Source organism: Electrophorus electricus, chromosome 1 (genome assembly GCF_041902795.1).
Source record: "Electrophorus electricus isolate QZ-2024a chromosome 1, ASM4190279v1, whole genome shotgun sequence".
NCBI classification, from domain to species: domain Eukaryota; kingdom Metazoa; phylum Chordata; class Actinopteri; order Gymnotiformes; family Gymnotidae; genus Electrophorus; species Electrophorus electricus.
This window is the reverse complement of record NC_137497.1, coordinates 37,355,244-37,375,336: the sequence shown is the minus strand read 5'-3', so window position 1 is coordinate 37,375,336 and position 20,093 is coordinate 37,355,244. Positions and strand designations below refer to the sequence as shown.

Below are 20,093 nucleotides of genomic sequence, written 5' to 3'. Positions count from 1 at the left end.
GGATCAGCAGAAGGGACAAATTACCAGGCCACAGATATAAAAGTACCATGGGAAAGCGAAGAGTACTCAGTTCACACTGCAAGTGCAGAGCCAGTGTATTTAAAGCCAGGGTATGTGGTGAAACTCCTAACATCTGAAGCAAGAATAGGTGGATTAGAAAATCGCTCTCCCTTGAAGAACTGCGGAATAGCTCCATGGCTAGGTGACTCCGTCCGTCCTCCTTGAGAAGAAAAAATACTGCAAAATGTTTAACCTTTCAGTAGCTGAAGAAAGTGAAGGGGGAAAGGTGTTGACCTCATTATTATGAAATGATGCCTAGAGTTTGCAGAGAAGGTCTGAAGCTGAAAATAAGATGGGAGGTTTCCTCATGGCACCGCTATGATGGAGCTGTGATGGAAGAACCCATGAAGAGAGAATGCAGACTAGTGTTGCTTTTGTGGAATAGCACTGGTAGACTCCATCAATTGCCAAATATTTCTTGATGGACAAAACGTGAAGATGCTCTGTTGAGGGGGAACACAAATGCGTGCTATGGTATGTGCTGCCCAGCCTGCATGCTACACAGACATGGTTAGCTGGTTTTAGATCTGAAGGTTAACATGCCCCTTTCTCCTTCCTTAGGAGAAGGAAGAATCAGAATCACGCTTAACTGTCCAAGAATGTTCACACGAGCAAGGAATTTGACTTGAAGCTGCTGGAGTTTGGTTACACCGTAGCTCGCAACACACAGCAGAATTTACAACCAAGAAAACAGCCACTCGGGGTGGCCGAGGCGTGATTGCAGGGGTCCTCACTGCACCGGTGGGTGGTGCTGTCCCCAGCTGGCCTCCCAGTGCACAGATGCAGCCGCTTCTCAAATCCCCGAACGTGGCACCAGTGACGCCACCTCTTTTGGCTGCTCGCCGTGCCGTGGGCCTCACTTTGATGTGGAAGCAAGGGGTCTGCTGCAGTAGCTGAAGCCCCTGGGCCCAGGAGCACCACTGGGCCAACTGGGTTCTACTGGGTCCTCCGAGGAGGCAGGAAGTGTTTTTGTCCCTGTGAAGTAATTTGGTGGGCGCATATGCACTTGTGTAGTGTAGCTGTAGGGAAAATGCAAAATACGAAAATAAGAGAAAGATGGTAAACGCAGTGCCATGAATAGAAGAACTGGGATTTATTTATTTGTGTGTAGCTCATACTTTGGGGATTTAGCCTTTTTCATGTTGAAATCGAAAATGAATTCTGCTCTCTTGTTGAGAAATCAATACAGGCCTCTAAAGTTACTTAAAGCATTGAATTGTATCTGTGGGTATACGGTATATGTAGCTCATACTTTGAAGTTTCTGATTGCGCAGCTGTTGAAAAGCTTTCTGTTCAAGCCCTACCTACAAACTGAACTTTAATACTTGAAGAATCCTAAATAAAAGAGAGAGAATGAAAGTCGATTAGCACCACTCCTCTTCATGCCACTCACCAAATTCCATGTCCCTTCCACAGCAACAATTAAACATCGTCGTTTTCGCCGTTGGCCTGTCATGGCTTTAACCAGCTATGATTTGGTAATTGAGCGTTAAGATGCGCTTCAGGCTCTGAGCATGAAAGAGCGGCCGCCAGGGACGAGGGGGCGGTGAACAATGCACTCAAATAATATGAATAATGCACTCAAATGGGGAAAGTCCAGCGGCTGAAGGCTTTTACCTTTTTGTCTGCCATTGAAGCGAGTACCTTCTAAGGATGCTTTGGATTAAATGGTCAAGGGACCCCCTCCCTCCAAAGCCTCGAGAGCAGCCACTGATGTCGGGGAGAGGGTCAGCTGGGCGACGGGGAAGCTGGGTCTACTACACGGCTGGTCTCCGCCATAGGTGTCTGGCGGTGTGATCGATGCTGGCAGAGGGAGTCTGTCGTAGTTCCCCTCGCCAGGTCGAGCAGGCTTAGTTGTCGCTCGGCACGTTGACAAACGAGACTCCGTTAGGAGAGTGGCACCGCGCCGACGGCGTCATACATAACCGTAGCCCCGTCTAAGATGGGTATTTGGAGGTGTCGCTGTGGCCACCATCTGTCGCAGATAAAGGGCTGCTCCGGAGACGATCAAGGAAAGGTCATGTTTCCAGTGCTGAAGATCTGGATAACGTCATTGGTGCCGAACTGTGAGTTAGCGCCATAGCACTGATTAATGCTTATACAAGTTAAGCACTTTAAATTGTCCCTCTGTATGAAAAGTGCTACATAAAAAAGCTTACCTTGCCTTGCTTTAAAATATAAATGTTCAGTATTATCCATGTCAAAATATTATGATTTTTATTTTTTATAATATTTTGTCAATTATGCCATGTGCATATCACTGGGTATTTTTTCAGAAGCTCCTTTTTTGTAGAAAATAAGTGGTAAAATGAAGCTATATAATGAGTTATTTCCAGTGTATTGTCTTCGCAAGATTTCATGAATGTCAGCAAATATACAGACATTTCCTACTAAACAGAGGAAATGCGGATTTCTCCTTCTTATAAAGGAAAAAACACGTTATGCTGTAATGATTTTTGAAGAAAAAAAGTCATGCTGCAAATAGTTCAAATCTTGCTCACCTTAGTAACCTTAGCCTTTTAAGGTGTGTGTGCGCGCGTGCATGTAAGATTTCTGTTCCCTGCCTATTTTGCTGTCTAAGCTTCACTACTGAGTTCCCTTCCCAGCTACATTTGTTGACAAAGCTATCAGCAGATGCACTGGCCATAAATTTGAAATGGGGGGGGGGGACTGCGGGGGGCCTCTTTCTCGGCTAGTGGGCGTTCCTAATCTCTCTTCCTTCAGTGTTGTGGCAAAGGGACGCCTCATTAGCCAATCGTGTGCGGCGTGGGATGCAACGGAAATACAGTTACTTTCATATCCAGCTGTCCCATTGTAATCCCACCCCCTCTCGAGCACACACCACTCCCCTCGTCTGAGTGTGTCTGAGTGGAACAAGGACTATAGCCAAGTGGTAACTGAAGCGAACGCAACTTCCTTTTTCAGCTGTCAGTGAAACATCACCATAACACCCTTTTTTATTTTGTTGTCTCTCCCCCCAGTTGTTATGTTATAAACACGCCACGGGTTGAGGCAGTCGCATGTTGTGCATCGGTCACTGTTATGTGGGAATAAAATTACGCTGCTGGCGTAGTTTGCGTGTCTGCATCCCTTGTTTTCTGGCTCCGGGCACAGGACGCACTGGTTCTCGAAGCAGAGGAAGAAGGACGGAAGCTGATGTTCCGGAGTGGAGGAGCCCACTCGGAAAATTCTGGAGAAAATCCATTCTGATCAAAATCAAACCGCAGAAGCACTTGAATGAATGGTGGCAATGAGCAATGCTTCTTGCTCGCGCTACAGAGAAAATTGGGGGATGGAAGGAGTCGTGTGGATTTCCGGGGGTTCGGCAGACTGAGGGGTGTGAGGTCATCTTCTGGCCACACGCCTGCCAGCGGGGCCGCCCAGGAAATCCGATGATGTGATGACATGGCCCAGCTGACGCCAAAGCAGCTGCTGTACTCCTTATAAGGGCATGACCCTGACCGCCTCCGGGTCGAGAGGCCATTCATAAAATGGCCCCGGCTGCCCTCGGCCGGCTGTCTGGGTTATATCTGGCTTTTTACGGCTTGCGTTTTCAACTAGCGCACGTCTCGGACTCGGGGTCTGCAGTAGTCGCCCATGCTCAAGCAGTTTGCTTTTCGACCGCTGTGCCTGGTGACTGTACCTGGGTGACTGTGACGCTGTGGGAGTGTAGCCTTTGGAGACACTCGCCTCACACACATGTGCGCATGCATACACAACAAACACACACACACACACAAAAACACACATGCAGCAGTGTGGGTGTGGAGACAGACGGAACCGAGAACCAGCCTTGTGCAGGAAAGCCCAAAATAGTGTAGCCCAGGCAGGAAGAGCTCGAGCACTATCTGATGAAGTCCCTCTGTTTTATGGGCCACTGACTTTCGGGGACTGTTTGACACTTTAGTGTTAGTGGTAACACCCACTGCCTGGCCTTCAGTGTGCGATTGGAGCTTCTGGCTTGGAGAACGTGCTGGCGCTCTGACATCAAACAGCTTCAGTGGTTCCGTTCTCCGCCCCAGCGCCGCTGACGCCTTCGCCAGCTCGTTTACTGATGCCCTGCACTTCCAGGCCTTCTGAGGGTCTGTCCTGATGACCCAGCGTGTGCTCTGGACCTGGCCTTCTGCTGGCCATTAGTGGAGGCCTTAGGCAAACGTGGGCAGCCCGTTCAAGGCCTAACGAGGATGTTTACCAAGCCGGGGGGGGGGGGGGGGGGCGTTCGGTTCCATCACCTCTCCTGCCACGGGCCCTCATTTGGCGGGCGTCGGGGCTTCTTGGTGCCGCCAGCAATGAGACAGGTCCGTGCGGTGCAGGAAGCCCTCCAGGCTGCCAGCGTGTGACATCTCCTGTGGCAGCTGAGCGCCGCTGCCCTCGTTAGTGTCCCACGCCGTGCTGTCCTGCACAGTGCTGGAGGGTCTTTCTAGTCGGACCTGCTGGAAACCCCACCGTTCTCCACAGCCCCCCTCCCACCTCCACTCTCACACCTGCCCCTCCTCCACAACCTTTCTGCTTACTTTGTAGCTTAGAGCCAGGTGTGTGTGTGTGTGTGTGTGTGTGTGTTGTGTGAATGGCACACTGATAACCTGCAGGAAAAGATAGACACAGCAGATAACAGACAGTTAAAAATAGCAACATTAACAGAAGTCTCTTGGGAGGCAGTTTTTTTTCCTCTCTGGGCCGCAGGGCCTGGGGCAGATGTTAGCCGTGGAAACCGACTGTGTCCTGGATGTTGTCACAGCTAAGTCCGCTCGACATGGCTCTGCTGAGCGGGCCGCCTCACCCCGGTTGGCCCGAGTCACAGGCCAACGTTTGCAAGCCGGGCGTGGCACTGCTAACCACTGGCAGCGGTGCCGACGCCCGTCACGGGTGAGGGCAGGCCAGGGTGGACGGGTTGAAGCTGACCCTGTCCTGGCGGGCGCGGGGGCGTCAGTCGCAGGGTATTGAACCGCTGGGATGGGCAGGCTGCCAATATGTGCTGCTCACTCTTCTCCGGCTGTTCTGAAGTGGTTATTAGACACATGAAGGGTATGGCTGATGCCAACGAGTCCTTCAACACGCTCTGCCTTTCTGACGTATTTAACAAAAGTCAAGCTTCGTGTCCTGTGCTCAGAGGCAGGAATGGAGTGTTTCGAGCTGCTTTTGGCCAGCCACGGGAAACGGCTCCTTCCCACGTCAGGCCTATTCTAGAGACACAGACAGGGCCGCTGAGTGCCAAACTGCGAACAGAAGCTGAGCTCGCTGTCTTTCACGAGCCTCCAACTGCTTAATATTGCATCAGCACGTTTGGAGAAGCTGTCGAACAGAAGTGTGTGTGTGTGCGTGTGTGTGTGTGTGTGTGTTTGGGGGGGAGAGGTGCTGTGTGTCTCATCTACTCATGTCCGGTTTGATTTGTCTCTGTATCTCTCCCTCTCTGTGTGCCTGTCTCACTATCTCCATCTCTGTCTACCTTTCTGTCTCCCTCTCTCTTTCCATGTCTGTCTACCTGTCTGCTCTCTCTCTCTCCTTCCCCTCTCCCCCTTTCTCTGTCTCCTCCTTTCACTCCCTCCTTGATGTTTCTTGCCACTTTTCTCTCTTTCTCTCTGCTTGTCTCTTCTCCTCCCTCATTTTATCCTCTTTGTGTCTCCCTCCTGCTGTCTTTGCGGTTTCTTGTTCCTCTTGCGCTCGTCTCCTCTACCCTTGCTGTGCTGATGCCCAGGGCCGTGAGGTGTGGGGCGTCGGGTGGCTCCTCCCTGGACCCCAGGCCTGCTACGGGGCTCCCCTGGGCTCAGCTCTCACTAAACCCTCTGCTTTGCTTATCAGGCCGGGCGCGCTCCACTCCACCACACTCTAGAGCTCAGGAATAGGAGATGTCTGTACGCTCAAACACCCACAGACTTAATCTCAATCTCTCTCTCTCTTTCTCTCTCTCTCACTCACACATGCCCACCAAGCTGCTCATAATCCTCATACTACACCATTTAATGCCATTACACACATTTACGTCAACACACGCATATGCACACTCGCATGGCTCCTCATCAATATAGTCCATATGTGACAGAAAATGCACACACACTCACTCTCTTGCACAAATCACATTGTGAGAGTGTTGCTCAGGCATCTGAAGCTTTTAAGGCATAACATAAAGAAGGCTTGGCATGGGGGGGGCGTCTCAGGAGAGGCAGCTGCATGCCGTTCACTAACTCTCACTCTCACACACACACACACACACACACACACACACACACACACACACACACACACACACTCATATTTGGTGAATGTGTATATTAGTGTAACATTAGTTGCTCTGCTGATGAAGGACAGCTGTCTGAAATGTCTCGTTGTCTCGTTTCTCTGGGAATCTTGAAAAAAGCTTTTTCGTTTTCCCCCCCAGAGCAATTTTGAGGGGGAAAATGTATATATTTCAAAATCGCTTAGGCAGGTATAGAATGTCCCTCTTCCTGGTTTGGTGTTTAGCAGGGGCTTTCCCGCCCTCCGTATATTCCCTTTGAATTCCTATTCACCTCTCTGGGGGAAAAGAGCCTTATTATTTCCCTATAAACGGTCCATCGAGCAGGACGGAAGCGATGAACTCGGCCTCGCCTCGGTCCAGACTTGCAGATAAGTGGTTGATATTTTGGGCTTTGGGCCGGACGGGGGGGATGGGTGGGGGTGTCGCTCGCCTGTCTTTGGCATCGGCCTCGCCGCGTCCACCGTCTGAGATGCAGCGGGACTGTGAGACAGCATGCGCAATGCGAATGGGAGAGACGGGAAAGGAAGCCTGTGTACCTCACCTCCTCTCCTTTCACCGCCCCCCCCCCTCTCTATCTCTCTCTCTCTCTCTCTCTCTCTCTCTCTCTCTCTCTCTCTCTCTCTCTCTCTCTCTCTAGTGGTGGGCATTATGGATTTGAGCTGCCTAGCTTGCTTTCTTTCTTCTCCCTCCCTCCCTCCCTCTGCCTGTTTTCTCCATCTCTCACGCTGTGGGTCTCTGTGGGCTGGAAGCCGGCCCATGGGGATTTGGATGCACAGATGTGGAGTGTCTGCTCTAGGAGACATGCGACGAAAGGGTCGGGTAGGGGAGGGCTGTGCGCAGCCCAAAGTCCCTTAAAAGGAGCATCACATCGCCGTTAGGTGTAGTACACATCTTCATCTGCAGGGAGAGAGAGAACAGGGTGTGGCTTCGTGTTCTTCAGGGGGATGAGGGAGCCCAGTTGTTATTGGTTGTGTGTGTGTGTGTGTGTGTCTGTCTGTGTGTGTATACTGCCTAAATGCCTAAGTATCTCTGATTCCCTTTCTCTCTCCTTCTCTTCACCAGGATGCCTTTGTGGAGATCTACAGCCAGCCTAGAAGGACCATGTTCCAGCCCTGGCCCTACCTAAAGACAGTGTTCGGTCTGGCAGCTCTAGGGGCAGCGTGGGTAACCATCGGCGCTCTTTTCACTCAGAAGTGATGACCCCACCCCCCCAGCGCCCAGCCTCCCTCCCTCCCTCCCTCTGTCTGTGTGTCCGGCTTCTCATGGACCTCGTTCTCTCAGCACTGTGGTGCCTGAGAGCAGGGGCCCAGAGAGGATCCTGCTGTTGAACTCTTCCCTCAGTCGCCCAAGCGCCAATGAGGAACCTTTACGGACTGAACAAGGAATGTGCGGACAAGCTCACGCACCTGCTGCAAACACCATCACTGCCATGTGTAGATATTAATACATGAATTCATGCACACACACACACACACACACACACACACACACACACACACACACACACACACACACACAGATACATACATACCAAACAAAGACTCCAAAACTGTGTTCCAAAACTGTGGACCACAAAAGCACACACACAAAGACACTGTACTCAGTTATCACAAATGATGAACCGTAGCATCTGCATCGGAACTTCTGTATAACAGCACAAACATTTCCTGATGGGAAAACTTCAGATTCTGCCAATGGCACTATTGCTTGTAGAATATGACGAGAGATGCATAAGCAACACAAAAAATGTGGAATGTGGAGGAGAAAAGTGGAGACTGCTGCCAGTGTGTGTGGCACTTCCACTTGCGCGGTGAAAGCGACTCTTTCTGCTCGAGTGACTTTTAATATTAGGGTGGGGTTTTTTTTTTTTTATTATTGCATGATGCTCTTCTGAGCATGCTCCCTTCTTGTAGCACAGCCCTCCTGTGCTGGAGTGGTTTTCGGGTGGGGGGTGGTGGGGGGGTGAGAACCCACCCGGTCACATTTCTGTCTCCTTCTCAGATTCAGCGGGGACGTTTCCTCAGCGTACCTCTCGAGAGCTCCCGTCTGAGAGCTCCCGTCTGCCCAGCAGATGCTGTGCGTTCCTCATTAAAAACGCTCGTCGCTTCCATTGGCTGACGAGTCTCCAGGTTTGTCAGGCACGAAGCGTGGAGCATGAGCTGTGGAAGTGTGTGTGTGTGTGTGTGTGTGTGTGTGTGTGTGTGTGTGTGTGTGTGAGTGACTTTTGGGGGTGGGGTGGGGGGGTTAATGGGTGGCGGGAGAGTGTGTAGATGAGAGGACAGTCACACATGGCTTCTCTCACTTTTCATGGGCTTGGAAGTCATCCATGGTGGCCAAGCACACATGAATGTATAAACGAGGGTCCTGGTGTGTGAGGTGCGACTCCGTGGGGGACTGGCGTTTCACGTCTCCTCTCGTTGTTCTTCACAGGTGTTGCCTGCTTTTATTTCATACCTCTTTTTTTTGTGTTTTTGTATGTTTTTGAGTTGTTAAAAAAAAAAAAAGAAAGAAAATGGGAAGTCAGCAATTAAAATTTGAAGGTTTGATGCGACAATTTATTCAAAGTGTAGCAACAGAAAAGCACGGGAGAGATTGTTTAGGTCTGTGTGTGTGTGTGTGTGTGTGTGTGTGTGTGTGCGCGTGTGTGTGTCACTGTAAGTAGAGCATGTTGTGAGAGAGAGCTTAGCTAGCATTTGTGCTGGGTGACAGTTATCTCCCAGCCCATTCCTCTAGCTGGAGATGTAGCAGGTACGCAGGCAGCTGTAGTCGGCCAGGTGCTGGCTAGGGGGTGGGGCAAGGTGGGCGAGACCAACTGGGAGCAGAGCTCCACACAGCCCTGGCTCGCTAGGCAACCATCCAGCAGGAGCTGGGCGGAGACGCAGCCCACTGCGGATGGCAAGGAGCATCTTACAGATGCACTTCCGTTCCTCTTGGGAATGGGCCCGAGCTTGGCCCCACAAAACCCAAAACCACACGGAGAGGGCCGGATGGATCGGCTCTTGAATGATCGCCACCAGCGTGGTCTGTGGGGACGGCTCATTTCTGATTTGCAGGAAGACACTGAGCCATCAGCCTGTCACGCTGTGAGGCCCTCGGGCACCTGCCCTGTTCGTGCAGGGCTTATAGATTGCCTACTTCATTTGACGGCCTTCTGCACCACACCATTATGTGGAGTTGGGCATCTAACAACAGTTGTGGCCTCCAGAAAGAACATTTAATCCTTATATTTTTTGTTGAAGTCATTTAATCATCATTTACAGCCTTTATCTTCTGCTTATAAATAATTTAACTCATGATCATTTTGATATTTCAGTTATTGTGTGATAGCTTTTGTCTCCAGACCACTAGGAGTTTATTGAGAGCTCTTTGATATTTTTAAAGGTACAGCATGTATAATACGCATGGTCGCAGCGTAGCAGTGTAGACGCTACCTTTCTGCTGTAGTCGCAGAGATATGTTGATTCTTAGTATCTTTTGAAAGAGAGTTGTGAAGACTCGCACTGTAACATCATGTATTTAATGGCTGCTAATGAGGTTCGTAGCTCTCAGCAATGTAACATCCTCGTGTTTGAGGCTCCATATGATGCTGCTTTTAATACAGCTAATACTGCCACTGGTGGGAACTGTACTGAAACTCCCCCACTCTGCAAGTTTCACGTTTTCTCTCATCAGGAGGAGCGCAGGTCTCCCCTTGTTCACAGCCTCTGTGAGACTGTATAAACACGTCAGACTGAGATGATATTGCCCCGGAAAGGTTGCGCGGGGAATTGATCTCTGAGCAAAGGGTCTATTTAAACTAATCAGGGCTCGAGTTTCCCCAAAAGCATCGCAGTGCAGTTAAGGATGGCTATGAGAGGCGCTCAGTGACTTTCCACAACCAGCTATTCTCCTTTATTTTTAAACTACCTTCAGCATCAGCATCCATTACGGCAATAAAAGACTTAGGTTTTTTTTTTTGTTTTGTTTTGTTGTTTTTTTTTGGAGGGGGGTGGGGGAACTGAGCCCAAATGGTGGTACACTCAACATGTTCCCAGCTCAGCGTCTGCTGAAATGGGACCAAAACTGAGAGGATGTCTTCTCAGCCTGCCGTAGCTATTCTTGAACTCGTTGCAACACAGTAAGGCTAACATTGGGAAAAGTCATCGGCAAGACCCAGAAGAATAGAATATAGAAGAGTGAGACGCCTGCACAGGATCCATCTGCAATCCAGCAGGTCCCTGGGGATTGGTTCAATATGCATGACTTTTTTTCTTTTCTTTTTTTTTGCTTTACGAGTATGTACAGTATGTCAATGTTCATTGGTGAAATATATTAAGAGGTTATTGGACATAATCCATTTCTGGGGTGGGGGGGTGAAATGGGGTACCCAGACTTGGTCGTCTATATTTTGTTTCTTTGTTATAACTTAATACTTGTTATTTTATAAAATAATTGACTCTTCTTTTACCAAGAAATTGTAGTTTGTATTCCAAAGCCAACAATCGAGGATTTCTGGCTTTGAAAGTGGGGTGAGTCAAACAATGCACCGATGACCTTCTATCTGCTGTGATAGGACACAGCGAAAACAGCTACAATGATGAATGCTGGCCCACATCTCTATATCTCCCCTGTATATGTGTCTCTTTCTGCCACTATGCATTGGCGATTTTATGTCCATTGAGACAGCATGAAAGCGTTTCGCTGGGTTCCTCGCCAGTTTAATTAATGGAGGGAAATGTTTAAGGCAGTGAAGGTAGGAGGGTTTCCTCTGTGTGTGAACTGTAGCTTTAGAGTGATCTGTTTATGGGATATGGCAGATATTGTCTCCATGGCAGCGCCATTTGGTGTTTAAACATGTTAATTTACATTATGTATGAGTGTGGATGTTTTGTCTCTAGCTATACAACTTAATTTTTTCGCATATTGGAGGTGCTTTCAGTCTGTATGCAATTTGAGTCTCGCTCCCAAAAAAAAAAAAAAAAAAAAAAAAAAAGCCCCACTCAATTATCCAACTGTGGAAAGGTTATTGCACTTTTTCTCTGTTTAGGCAGCTAATACCATGCAACCTGTTTTGAAACATGCCAGAATAGAAAAAGCCAAGGTGAAAATAAAATAAAAAAGGTAATTATAATTTTTTGCTGTTTTACTTTGTTTCGCAATTGAGCACTAAAATACAAAGTGAACCTTTTAAATTGAACAAAATATCTATTGGATTTCCAATATACTTTATTTTCAGATTTCAGTCATTACTTGTCCTGATTTCAATCATTACTCCTTCCAGTCATTACTTGTCCTGCTTGATGTAGCCTGCATCAATCACAGTTCATACCTGTATGCTGTTTTTGTTTTTTGTTTAATTTATCATCATAGCACTTACGTGTAATGTGTCAATACCATTTTGTCTATGTACCCATATCATAAGCTAACAATGACGGTTTAATTAAAGTAAAACCTGCCTTACCATCTGTGGGCTGTCATCGGTATCCGGATCGCTGAATCATAGAGTCAAACAGGAATTACGTTTGTGCAGCACTACTACATCATGCTGTGTTTTGACATACTGCAAATAAAAATAAAATAAAAGGAGGGACATTTACCGGCCGGTTGCATTTCAAAGAAACCTAGTAAGAGCATGGAGACAGTGTCTCCGGAGGGACAGCAGTCACTGTGGACCTTATCGAAAATCTCTGGTTAACTCTTGAGTTCTTTGTAAGGTTCCAGAGGTTTATATAGGACTGAGTGAAGAAAAGGTGTCAGCTGTTCACTTCAGTCACACCAGAAAGAGCGCAATGCCCCGGAGTGAACGCAAGCCGTATGTGTGCAGAATAACCTACTGTGAATCATTCTGCAAACACGTTCTCTCTCACCAGCACTGGTGGCAGAGTGATTTTTGGGGCTTTCCTGCCTCTGATCTGCAAACTACCTGAGTGCAGGGAGGGCGGAGGCATGAGAGCGATGCAGTGGGCCTCCGTCAGTTCGATCTGATGCGTGGTCCCCGCCACTTCATCACCTGACAGAAACGCGTAAGCTGACGGTTATAGCGACAACAGCGGCTGATGATCATGTTGGCAATAATGTTCATTAAACATTCATCTTTTGACGACAATAACGTGCCTGTGATAGGAAGAGCGGTGCGCTTCTTTAGCCACAGGGTGTAAACCTCGCGCGGCAAATCTCTGGAGATCTCGCTCAGCAGATATTGCACCGGATTAACCTGCAGCCCTCGCAAAGGCGAGAGCAGAAGGCTCTGGATCCTCGACCTCCTCTTCCAGAAAAAAAAGGAGTACAAACATGAGCAGAGAGAGCCTAACTCGGGATTTGCAGGGTTAAATTAGCTCAGGCCTAGAGTTCTGCTGGAAAAAAGCTTTCCCACTCAGCATCTGAAATATTTGAGATGCTTGGAAGAAGGAGAATTTTAAATCATGTGAGTTTTTAGATGGAGTGTTTTTTCCTTGTCTGCGATTCAGGCTGGCAGGGAGCTGTCTGTGTGGATGTTATGGTGAATGCAGGTGACTGAGAGAGGCTTTGAAAATCTAAGGATCAGTATTTGATGAAGATGGCAGAACTTAACACTATTTTGAGAGGACTAGAACATTTCTAGTGGGAAGGTCTTAATATCATTCATGTTTGAATGGGAAAGCAAATTCAGAGTAAGTTTGTTAAAAAATAACTCCACAAAAATATTCACTAACAATTTAACTTGCGTCGGTTCCGGAAAACTAAAGATGACTTTATACAACCAACGTTAAAACATGAAAACCTGCTTTAAATTAAAATTTTCCAATGCAAATACAGACTTATACATACAATACAGCAATCCCAAGCATTATCAATGATTAACCCAGGCAGCGAGAGACCTCCCTAATCCTCTTGCTTCTGCTCCCTGCTCTCGCTGCGTTCTTCTTGACAAGCCCAAGCACGAGCACGCTCGCTCTCACCCTCAAGGGCTGGGTTGTAGTGGGTGGGATATGGTTCGAAGCTCCTGACATGAAAGCTGGCTTCTCAAACAGAATTTCTGCTCCAGTCACATACGCTAGACAGCAGACACCATGCTTTTTAGGTCAGGGTGGGCTTCTGAGTGCAGGCTTCTGGGTTGGTTTGGTTTTTTTTTCCACTGAAAAGGATGTGTAATTGGCTTGGCACCATGCCCAGTCCATGTCATGTAAGAATATAACGATGTTTTTAAAATATATTACAAAAATATATTCATATATTTCACTGCATTAATGATGTGGCCCTAAACACAGAAAAGACACATATGGTAAAAATGAAAGAAAGAAGCAGCTTTCAGTGCATTGAGGAGATATGATTTATTAGAGATGAAATAAGCACCATAATTACCCCACATTAAATCCTGCACACTATGTTGTTTAGCCATTGCGCTCTGAAATAAGACTAAGATGTTGCTGAATTTCACAAACTGGGGGGGAGCTGTCAGGCCCCACACACAGCACCACAGGATCCTCTTTGTGCTGGCAGGGGCCATCATGGAACAATGGGGAGGGAACTTCTAGCAGGGCAGACAAAGGGCCCTCCCTTTGCCCAGGCTGACGGTGCTCCAGCTCTGGGTGCTCATCCTCTGCTACTCTCACAGAACAAGCACGGCTGCCCTGGCCATGGCTGTTAGTTTTAATAGGTCACCAACCGACACATTTCTCCTTGAAGTGCGGAGGGTGGTTGGGGGGCAAGACAGTGGCACCACTGTCAATGCCCAGCAGCATGCTGGGAAAGGAATGTGCTGAATGTGAATGGGGAACAAGCAGAGGACGTTGTGTGAAGGGGCTGTGCGGAGAGGACGCGAAACAAAACAAAACAAAAAACAGAAAACATGTTTACAAAGGCTAGCAGTGCACAGGGAAAAAACAAAAAAAGTCACACGCTGCTGCAAAAGCAGATATGGAATCCCAGAGAGGGGGCTGTCATTTCTGACGTGTTCGGTGTTTGGAAATGAGTGAGTTTCCATTGTAAATGCACGCTCATGGACACTGCATGGAGGGTGCTAATTAAGGAGGTCACCTTGGGTGCAAAAGCAAGGCATGGATATATGTCACAAAGTGCACCAAGAAATGTACTGAAATTCTTCAGTTACAGTGTGGGCAAGTCACCTTGAAGGAGGTTCGGTTCAGCTGATTTAAGCTCATCCAAGCCACAAAGTCCAGTTGGTGTATGAGGGCAACAGTGCAATATTTCAAATTTTTCAGGGTGAGCAGTGATACAAAATGTTCTTAATTAAACCAAATGTGCCTGTATTTGTTTCTGTAATCGGTGTCAAGCGTAGGAGGCAGCAGTGACAGAACAACAGAACAAAGTAATCATTTTGACATTATAAGAACACAAACAACAGAGATCATGAAGAGAAGTCACAAAGATGGGTGAAAACAGACGCTGAAGCACAATGCGAATACGACACAGAAATGAAATGAAGCACATCTCGGAGTGTGAAAGGTTTCCTTGGCACCAGCGTCAAAGCCTTGAACGTGGGGAAGTGTGAACCGAATGATGAATAAGTGGAGGCAACTGCCAAAATAACCATAAACACTTCAGGGGACAACAGTCACAAATTCGATGGTAGCAGGTGCACTAAAACAGGTGCGGTCCCTGTGTGAACTCAGCCATGCTGACTCTAACCCCCTCCCCCAATTTGTTGCATGTAACGGAATGAAACGTGCCAAAGTTCCCCCAGATGTTAACTCCCATCCCAACTGAAGAGAACATGAAATACCTGACTGGTGATTTGTAAAGCTGGGGTATACTTGTAGCCTGTTTGCCCTTTCCTGGCCTATCCCGGACTTTTCCATCATCTTAGCACAGATGGACAGGAGCATCCGTTGCACAGGGACAGGCTGAAATAACTTGGCATAACTGAGCAGCCTGTCAAGGCTTGCTGTATGTCCCTGAAGGTCAGTAAAAGAGAATTTCACGGAATAAGAGCCCATGCTTTAACATCACATTTTTTTTCAAATATTCTGTCAATAAACTCAAGGCTTACAGTAGAAAGCTTAAAACATGCTTTATACTGTGTGGCTACTGCTGTGCGAGTGGACTTAAATTTTTTAAAAATTATTTTAAAAATGTGATGGCACTGCCAAGACCTGTTTAGTTCTGATTAAGCCGGCGCATGGCTGAATGGCCTGAGGAGAGCCGGACAGATGTGCTTTTGTCAAACCTCACAAACTGTTATTCAAAATTCATGTTGACTCAATTCATCGGCCCCTTACCTAAACTAGGAAAGGACTTTCGATTTTCTTGGGAAACGATGCCATGTTTACCCGCCCCTTTTGAAACTCCTCTTATCATCTTTTCCTTGACCCAGTTTTAGAGTGAGGTGAAGGGGAAAAATATAATGAAAGGAAAAATGATAATTTATTCAAATGTTCGACCGTAGCCCTTGAGATTTGCAGAATCTGTGTCACATGATGGGGGGGGGGGGGGTTTGCTTGATGGGAACTTTCATATCATTTGTAAATGCCCAAAACCTTTATTTATGAACACACTAAAGGGCCTTTTGGACTTGTTTACCTCTGGTTATTCCTGTCTGTGTATGTAATTGAGCCATCAAAAAAAATTTTAAAAAAAAGAAAAAAAAAGAAAAATGGCCTGCTTGGCCTAAATGACTCCAAACTATTTCAAGCTTCTTGCTCCAGGCAGATCACATAGTTGCCGCTGCTGGTTGGCTGATGATAGCCAGGGTTCAGTGCTCAGAGCATTCCAGCCGAGAAAGGCCACCTACGAACCGACACTAGTTTAGTGTTTACTCTGCTATTGTGGGAGGGCTGCTAATGTCTAAACAAGCTGGATGTCCAGCTGTGGAAACTGTAACCTCTGGACAGGTCTACCAGAACCACATGGAGTGGACGCTCAGTACTGGGGTAATAGTTGGGTGTGGGGGGCCGGGGTGAATAGGGTTGAGTTCGGGGAGGGGTGGTGGGGTTGTGATGGGGGCAGCAGAGACTGGCTGAAAACATTTTTTTTGGCTGTGTCCTGTAACCCTACTGATGTAATCGCTACAGGACATCAGCCAGTAGGCAACTGGGGGGCTGGACCGGGCACAAAGAGGGGAGCGGGATAACGGAGCCTGGCATCACGCTCACGGGCCAGAAAGGGCCGTAAGCCCCGCTGGGAGAGAGCCGCTGGTCAGTTGAATTAGGTATGTCTGAGCGGGAACTGCGGGACCGGGACGGGAAGCACTGACGCAGCCGCAGTGTTTGAATGTGTTCGTTAATCTTACATTTGACTTTTATACAAACAAACAGCAGTTCAAAGTAGTAGCTGCTGTGCCCGTCTATCTTCGTGTGTCTCTTTGTCTCTCCCTCTCTCGTCGGTTGTGAGAATAGGAATGTCATTATACACTCTCCAAGCTGATGGTATTCTTTGTGACCCCCTCAAATTAAAAATTTCTTATCACTGCTCATGAGTTTTCACCTGTGTCGTGTGGCTATATTCTAGCCATTTTCCAGATTTGAGCTACGGACCGTGTTCAGGATGATGTCTACAGGTCTTACCGGTAACCCGCCCGAAATTCACCATTATCTACATCAGTGCTCATAACTCTCACCACAAAAGCCAGCAACGACGAGTGAGTCGGGCGAAGGCTGTCTGGGTTTCCTCACACGTGTGAGGGCTGCTGGATGCGTCGGTGTGCTCGGCGGACCGCGCTCACCGCTGGGCCTGCCCCTCTGCTCCAGCAAGCGGCCTTTGGTGCCGCACGGCGCGCTGCTCTTACAGCAGCTGTTACGTGCTCTAGAGTCTTTGTTTCGAGCTCGTCAGTTATCGGTTCTCGTTTTGGAATTTGCGTGCCAACGTTTTTCCGGTTCTGCCGTTTTAAGAGGTCTACGTATTATGACTAGAACAACTTGTTAAAGCTTAGCTTCAGTAGACGCGTTTATCTACCATATACTGGCCTGAAGAAGTCTTGTGGGTGTGGTTTGTTAGACGTGCCTTGACTGCCTCTTAGTGGACATTATGAAAAACTACAACTTTTAACTGCCTCCATTTAATTGGTGAAAATTTAGACGGTCTACCGTTTATGTATGCTTGTTTAAACTGTAACTTAATATCAGATGAGTTTTGCATCCCTGCTTGTTGTAAGACAATATCACATTTTTAAAGTTCATTAGATTTTTTTACTTGCATTTGAATCAAAGCATAAATTAAGACAGAGAGAGAGAGAGAGGCAGAGACAGAGAATGCACGTATGATTAAGTCTAGGTTGGAGGTAAAAGAAATGACTGTTTTTTGCATCCCAGGGTGAGCTGCTATAACATAATTAGGTAATCAGGACTTTGTGAAACCTTCACCTGAGGGTAGCAGACGTGGCAAGTCTGCAGACAAGCTTCATCTATCAGTATTTGGCAGCCATTACTAATGCTCCCAAGCCCAAAGTACTGCTACTGCACAAGTGAGATGCTTTAGATAGATAGATAGATAGATAGATAGATAGATAGATAGATAGATAGATAGATAGATAGATAGATAGAGAGATAGATAGATAGATAGATAGATAGATAGATAGATAGATAGATAGATAGATAGAGAGATAGATAGATAGATAGATAGATAGATAGATAGATAGATAGATAGATAGATAGATAGATAGATAGATAGATAGATAGGAACTACAGGCATATATTATGCAAAAACAAAGAGGGAAGGGATGAATAAAGATATACAAACAGCATATCTGTTTACACATCTTTGTATCCATATAGGAGGAGTTACATGACATTTGCATGAGTGCATTATACTAGATGTGGTGGTTTCATTCAGTACTTACAGTCTGAAGTGCATAATGTAAGTGTCATGACTTTAGCAGGTTATGGAATATAGTCCCAAACAGAGCAGTGCACATAGACAAGTGTCTAATTTGACCTGTACAATTTCTTTAAACCAGTACTGTCCCTACAGTAAGGAGACTCATTATAGAGCCTTATTGCAATGGATAAGAAAGATCTCACATGGCACTCTTTTGCACTACACAGCTGAACCAGTCTGCCTCTGAACAAGCTTCTCTGTTGATCCAGTGTTGTGTGCAGGAGATTGTTGAAAATGGCTAGAAGCTTATTGAGAGCCCTTCACTCAGCCACAACCTCCCGAGAGTCCAGCTTGATTCCTGCAACAAAACCAGCCTCCCTAATCAGTTTGTTCAGCTTGTTCCACATACATTTGCTGATGCGTTGATACATTAACGGTGACGGGTGACAGGGGATCTCCTGAAGTCCACCACCATCTCCTTAGTCTAAATGATGGTTCAGTTTAAACCAGCCAGTGACATCCTGTATCCTGTATAATAGCTGTGTTAGAGAATTCCTGTAGATGACAGGACTTTGTGTTGTACCTAAAATCGGAATGTGCACAAGCTGATCAGGAATGGAGCTATTGCAGTACCTTGGTAGCCCCAGCGTGACACACAGCCCTGCAGCCATGCAAGCTGAGCTCGACCAGTAAGATAGTACCCGAGATGAGAGATTGCTTCACCTGCATCTGCTGATGCTTTTCCTGTAACAGCACAGGCTGAATGGTGTGGAATGAAGTGGATAAATGAAAAAACAAAAACAAAAACATGATCCTCACAGTGCTACCTGTTGTGTTTAAGAGGAACAGTGTTTTGGCTGGCAGGAAAATTACTGTATCATCCATTCCAGTACCATCCTGGCATGTGAACTACAGTCAGGAACTGACACAACTGCTGGTCTCAAGTGAGCCAGTAACACACTTTCCACTGTCTTTATTAGGTTGAATGTCAGAGTAGAAGGTCAATAGTGATTTGGTTCAGTTGGTTGCTTTTCATGGGTGCAGGAACCACACAAGACTTTGTTCACCTAACTGTGACTCTTGCTAGGCTGCAGCTTAGGTTAAAGATGTGCTGAAGGATTCCACACAGCTGCTCAGCACACTGTCTCAGCACACTGTCTCAGCACACAGTCTCAGCACACAGTCTCAGCACACCGCTGCTCAGCACAGTCTCAGTGCATTGTGTCAGCACACAGCTGCTCAGGGCATAGTCTCAGCACACTGTCTCAGCATACAGTCTCAGCACATGATCTCAGCACACCGCTGCTCAGCACAGTCTCAGTGCACTGTGTCAGCACACAGCTGCTCAGCACACTGTCTCAGCACACAGTCTCAGCACACAGTCTCAGCACATGGTCTCAGCACACCGCTGCTCAGCACAGTCTCAGTGCATTGTGTCAGCACACAGCTGCTCAGGGCATAGTCTCAACACACTGTCTCAGCATACAGTCTCAGCACATGATCTCAGCACACCGCTGCTCAGCACAGTCTCAGTGCACTGTGTCAGCACACAGCTGCTCAGGGCATAGTCTCAGCACACACTCTCAGCACTCTGGGTTCCATATGGTTGGGTCCTTCGGCTTTGCCCTGTTTCTGTCTCCTCACTTCTTTATTCACCTGGTCTGCAGTGAATGTTGTTGTACTGTCACTGGACTGCCCAGATGTGGGGGTTCTACCACAGGCAATGACTGCCCAGATGTGGGGGTTCTACCACAGGCAATGACTGCAGATGGTTCGAGGTCTTCTGACGCCGAGCTGAAGTGTTCATTTGGGAGGGAGACGAAGACAATGAGTGTAGAAGACAATGTAGCCTGGAGAAGGGGTGGGAGAGGTTGGCTGATATCAAACTCTACAAAAACCTGTTTAACTTGTTGGCTTCTGTTGATTTAGGGTTGTGTTGCTTGAAGGGTTTGATCTTTCCACACATCACATGTATTCTTCTGCTCCAGTTTGGGTTCCGGCTTACTCCTGTACCTCTCCTCAATCTCCTTCATCCTTCTTTTTACCTCTTTTTGGTTCCTCTTCAACT

At 47.3% G+C, this 20,093-nt stretch overlaps 1 protein-coding gene across 1 annotated transcript in view; it reads left to right on the top strand.

Moving 5' to 3' along the window:
• bcl2a (BCL2 apoptosis regulator a) overlaps positions 1 to 11,735 on the top strand; it is a 40,293-nt gene extending 28,558 nt beyond the window's left edge. The window contains exon 2 of the mRNA XM_027004357.3: positions 7,358 to 11,735. Coding sequence (XP_026860158.1) covers positions 7,358 to 7,492 — 135 coding nt within the window. The 3' untranslated portion in view covers positions 7,493 to 11,735. The remainder of the gene's footprint in view (positions 1 to 7,357) is intronic.
• Positions 11,736 to 20,093: the final 8,358 nt, after the last annotated feature.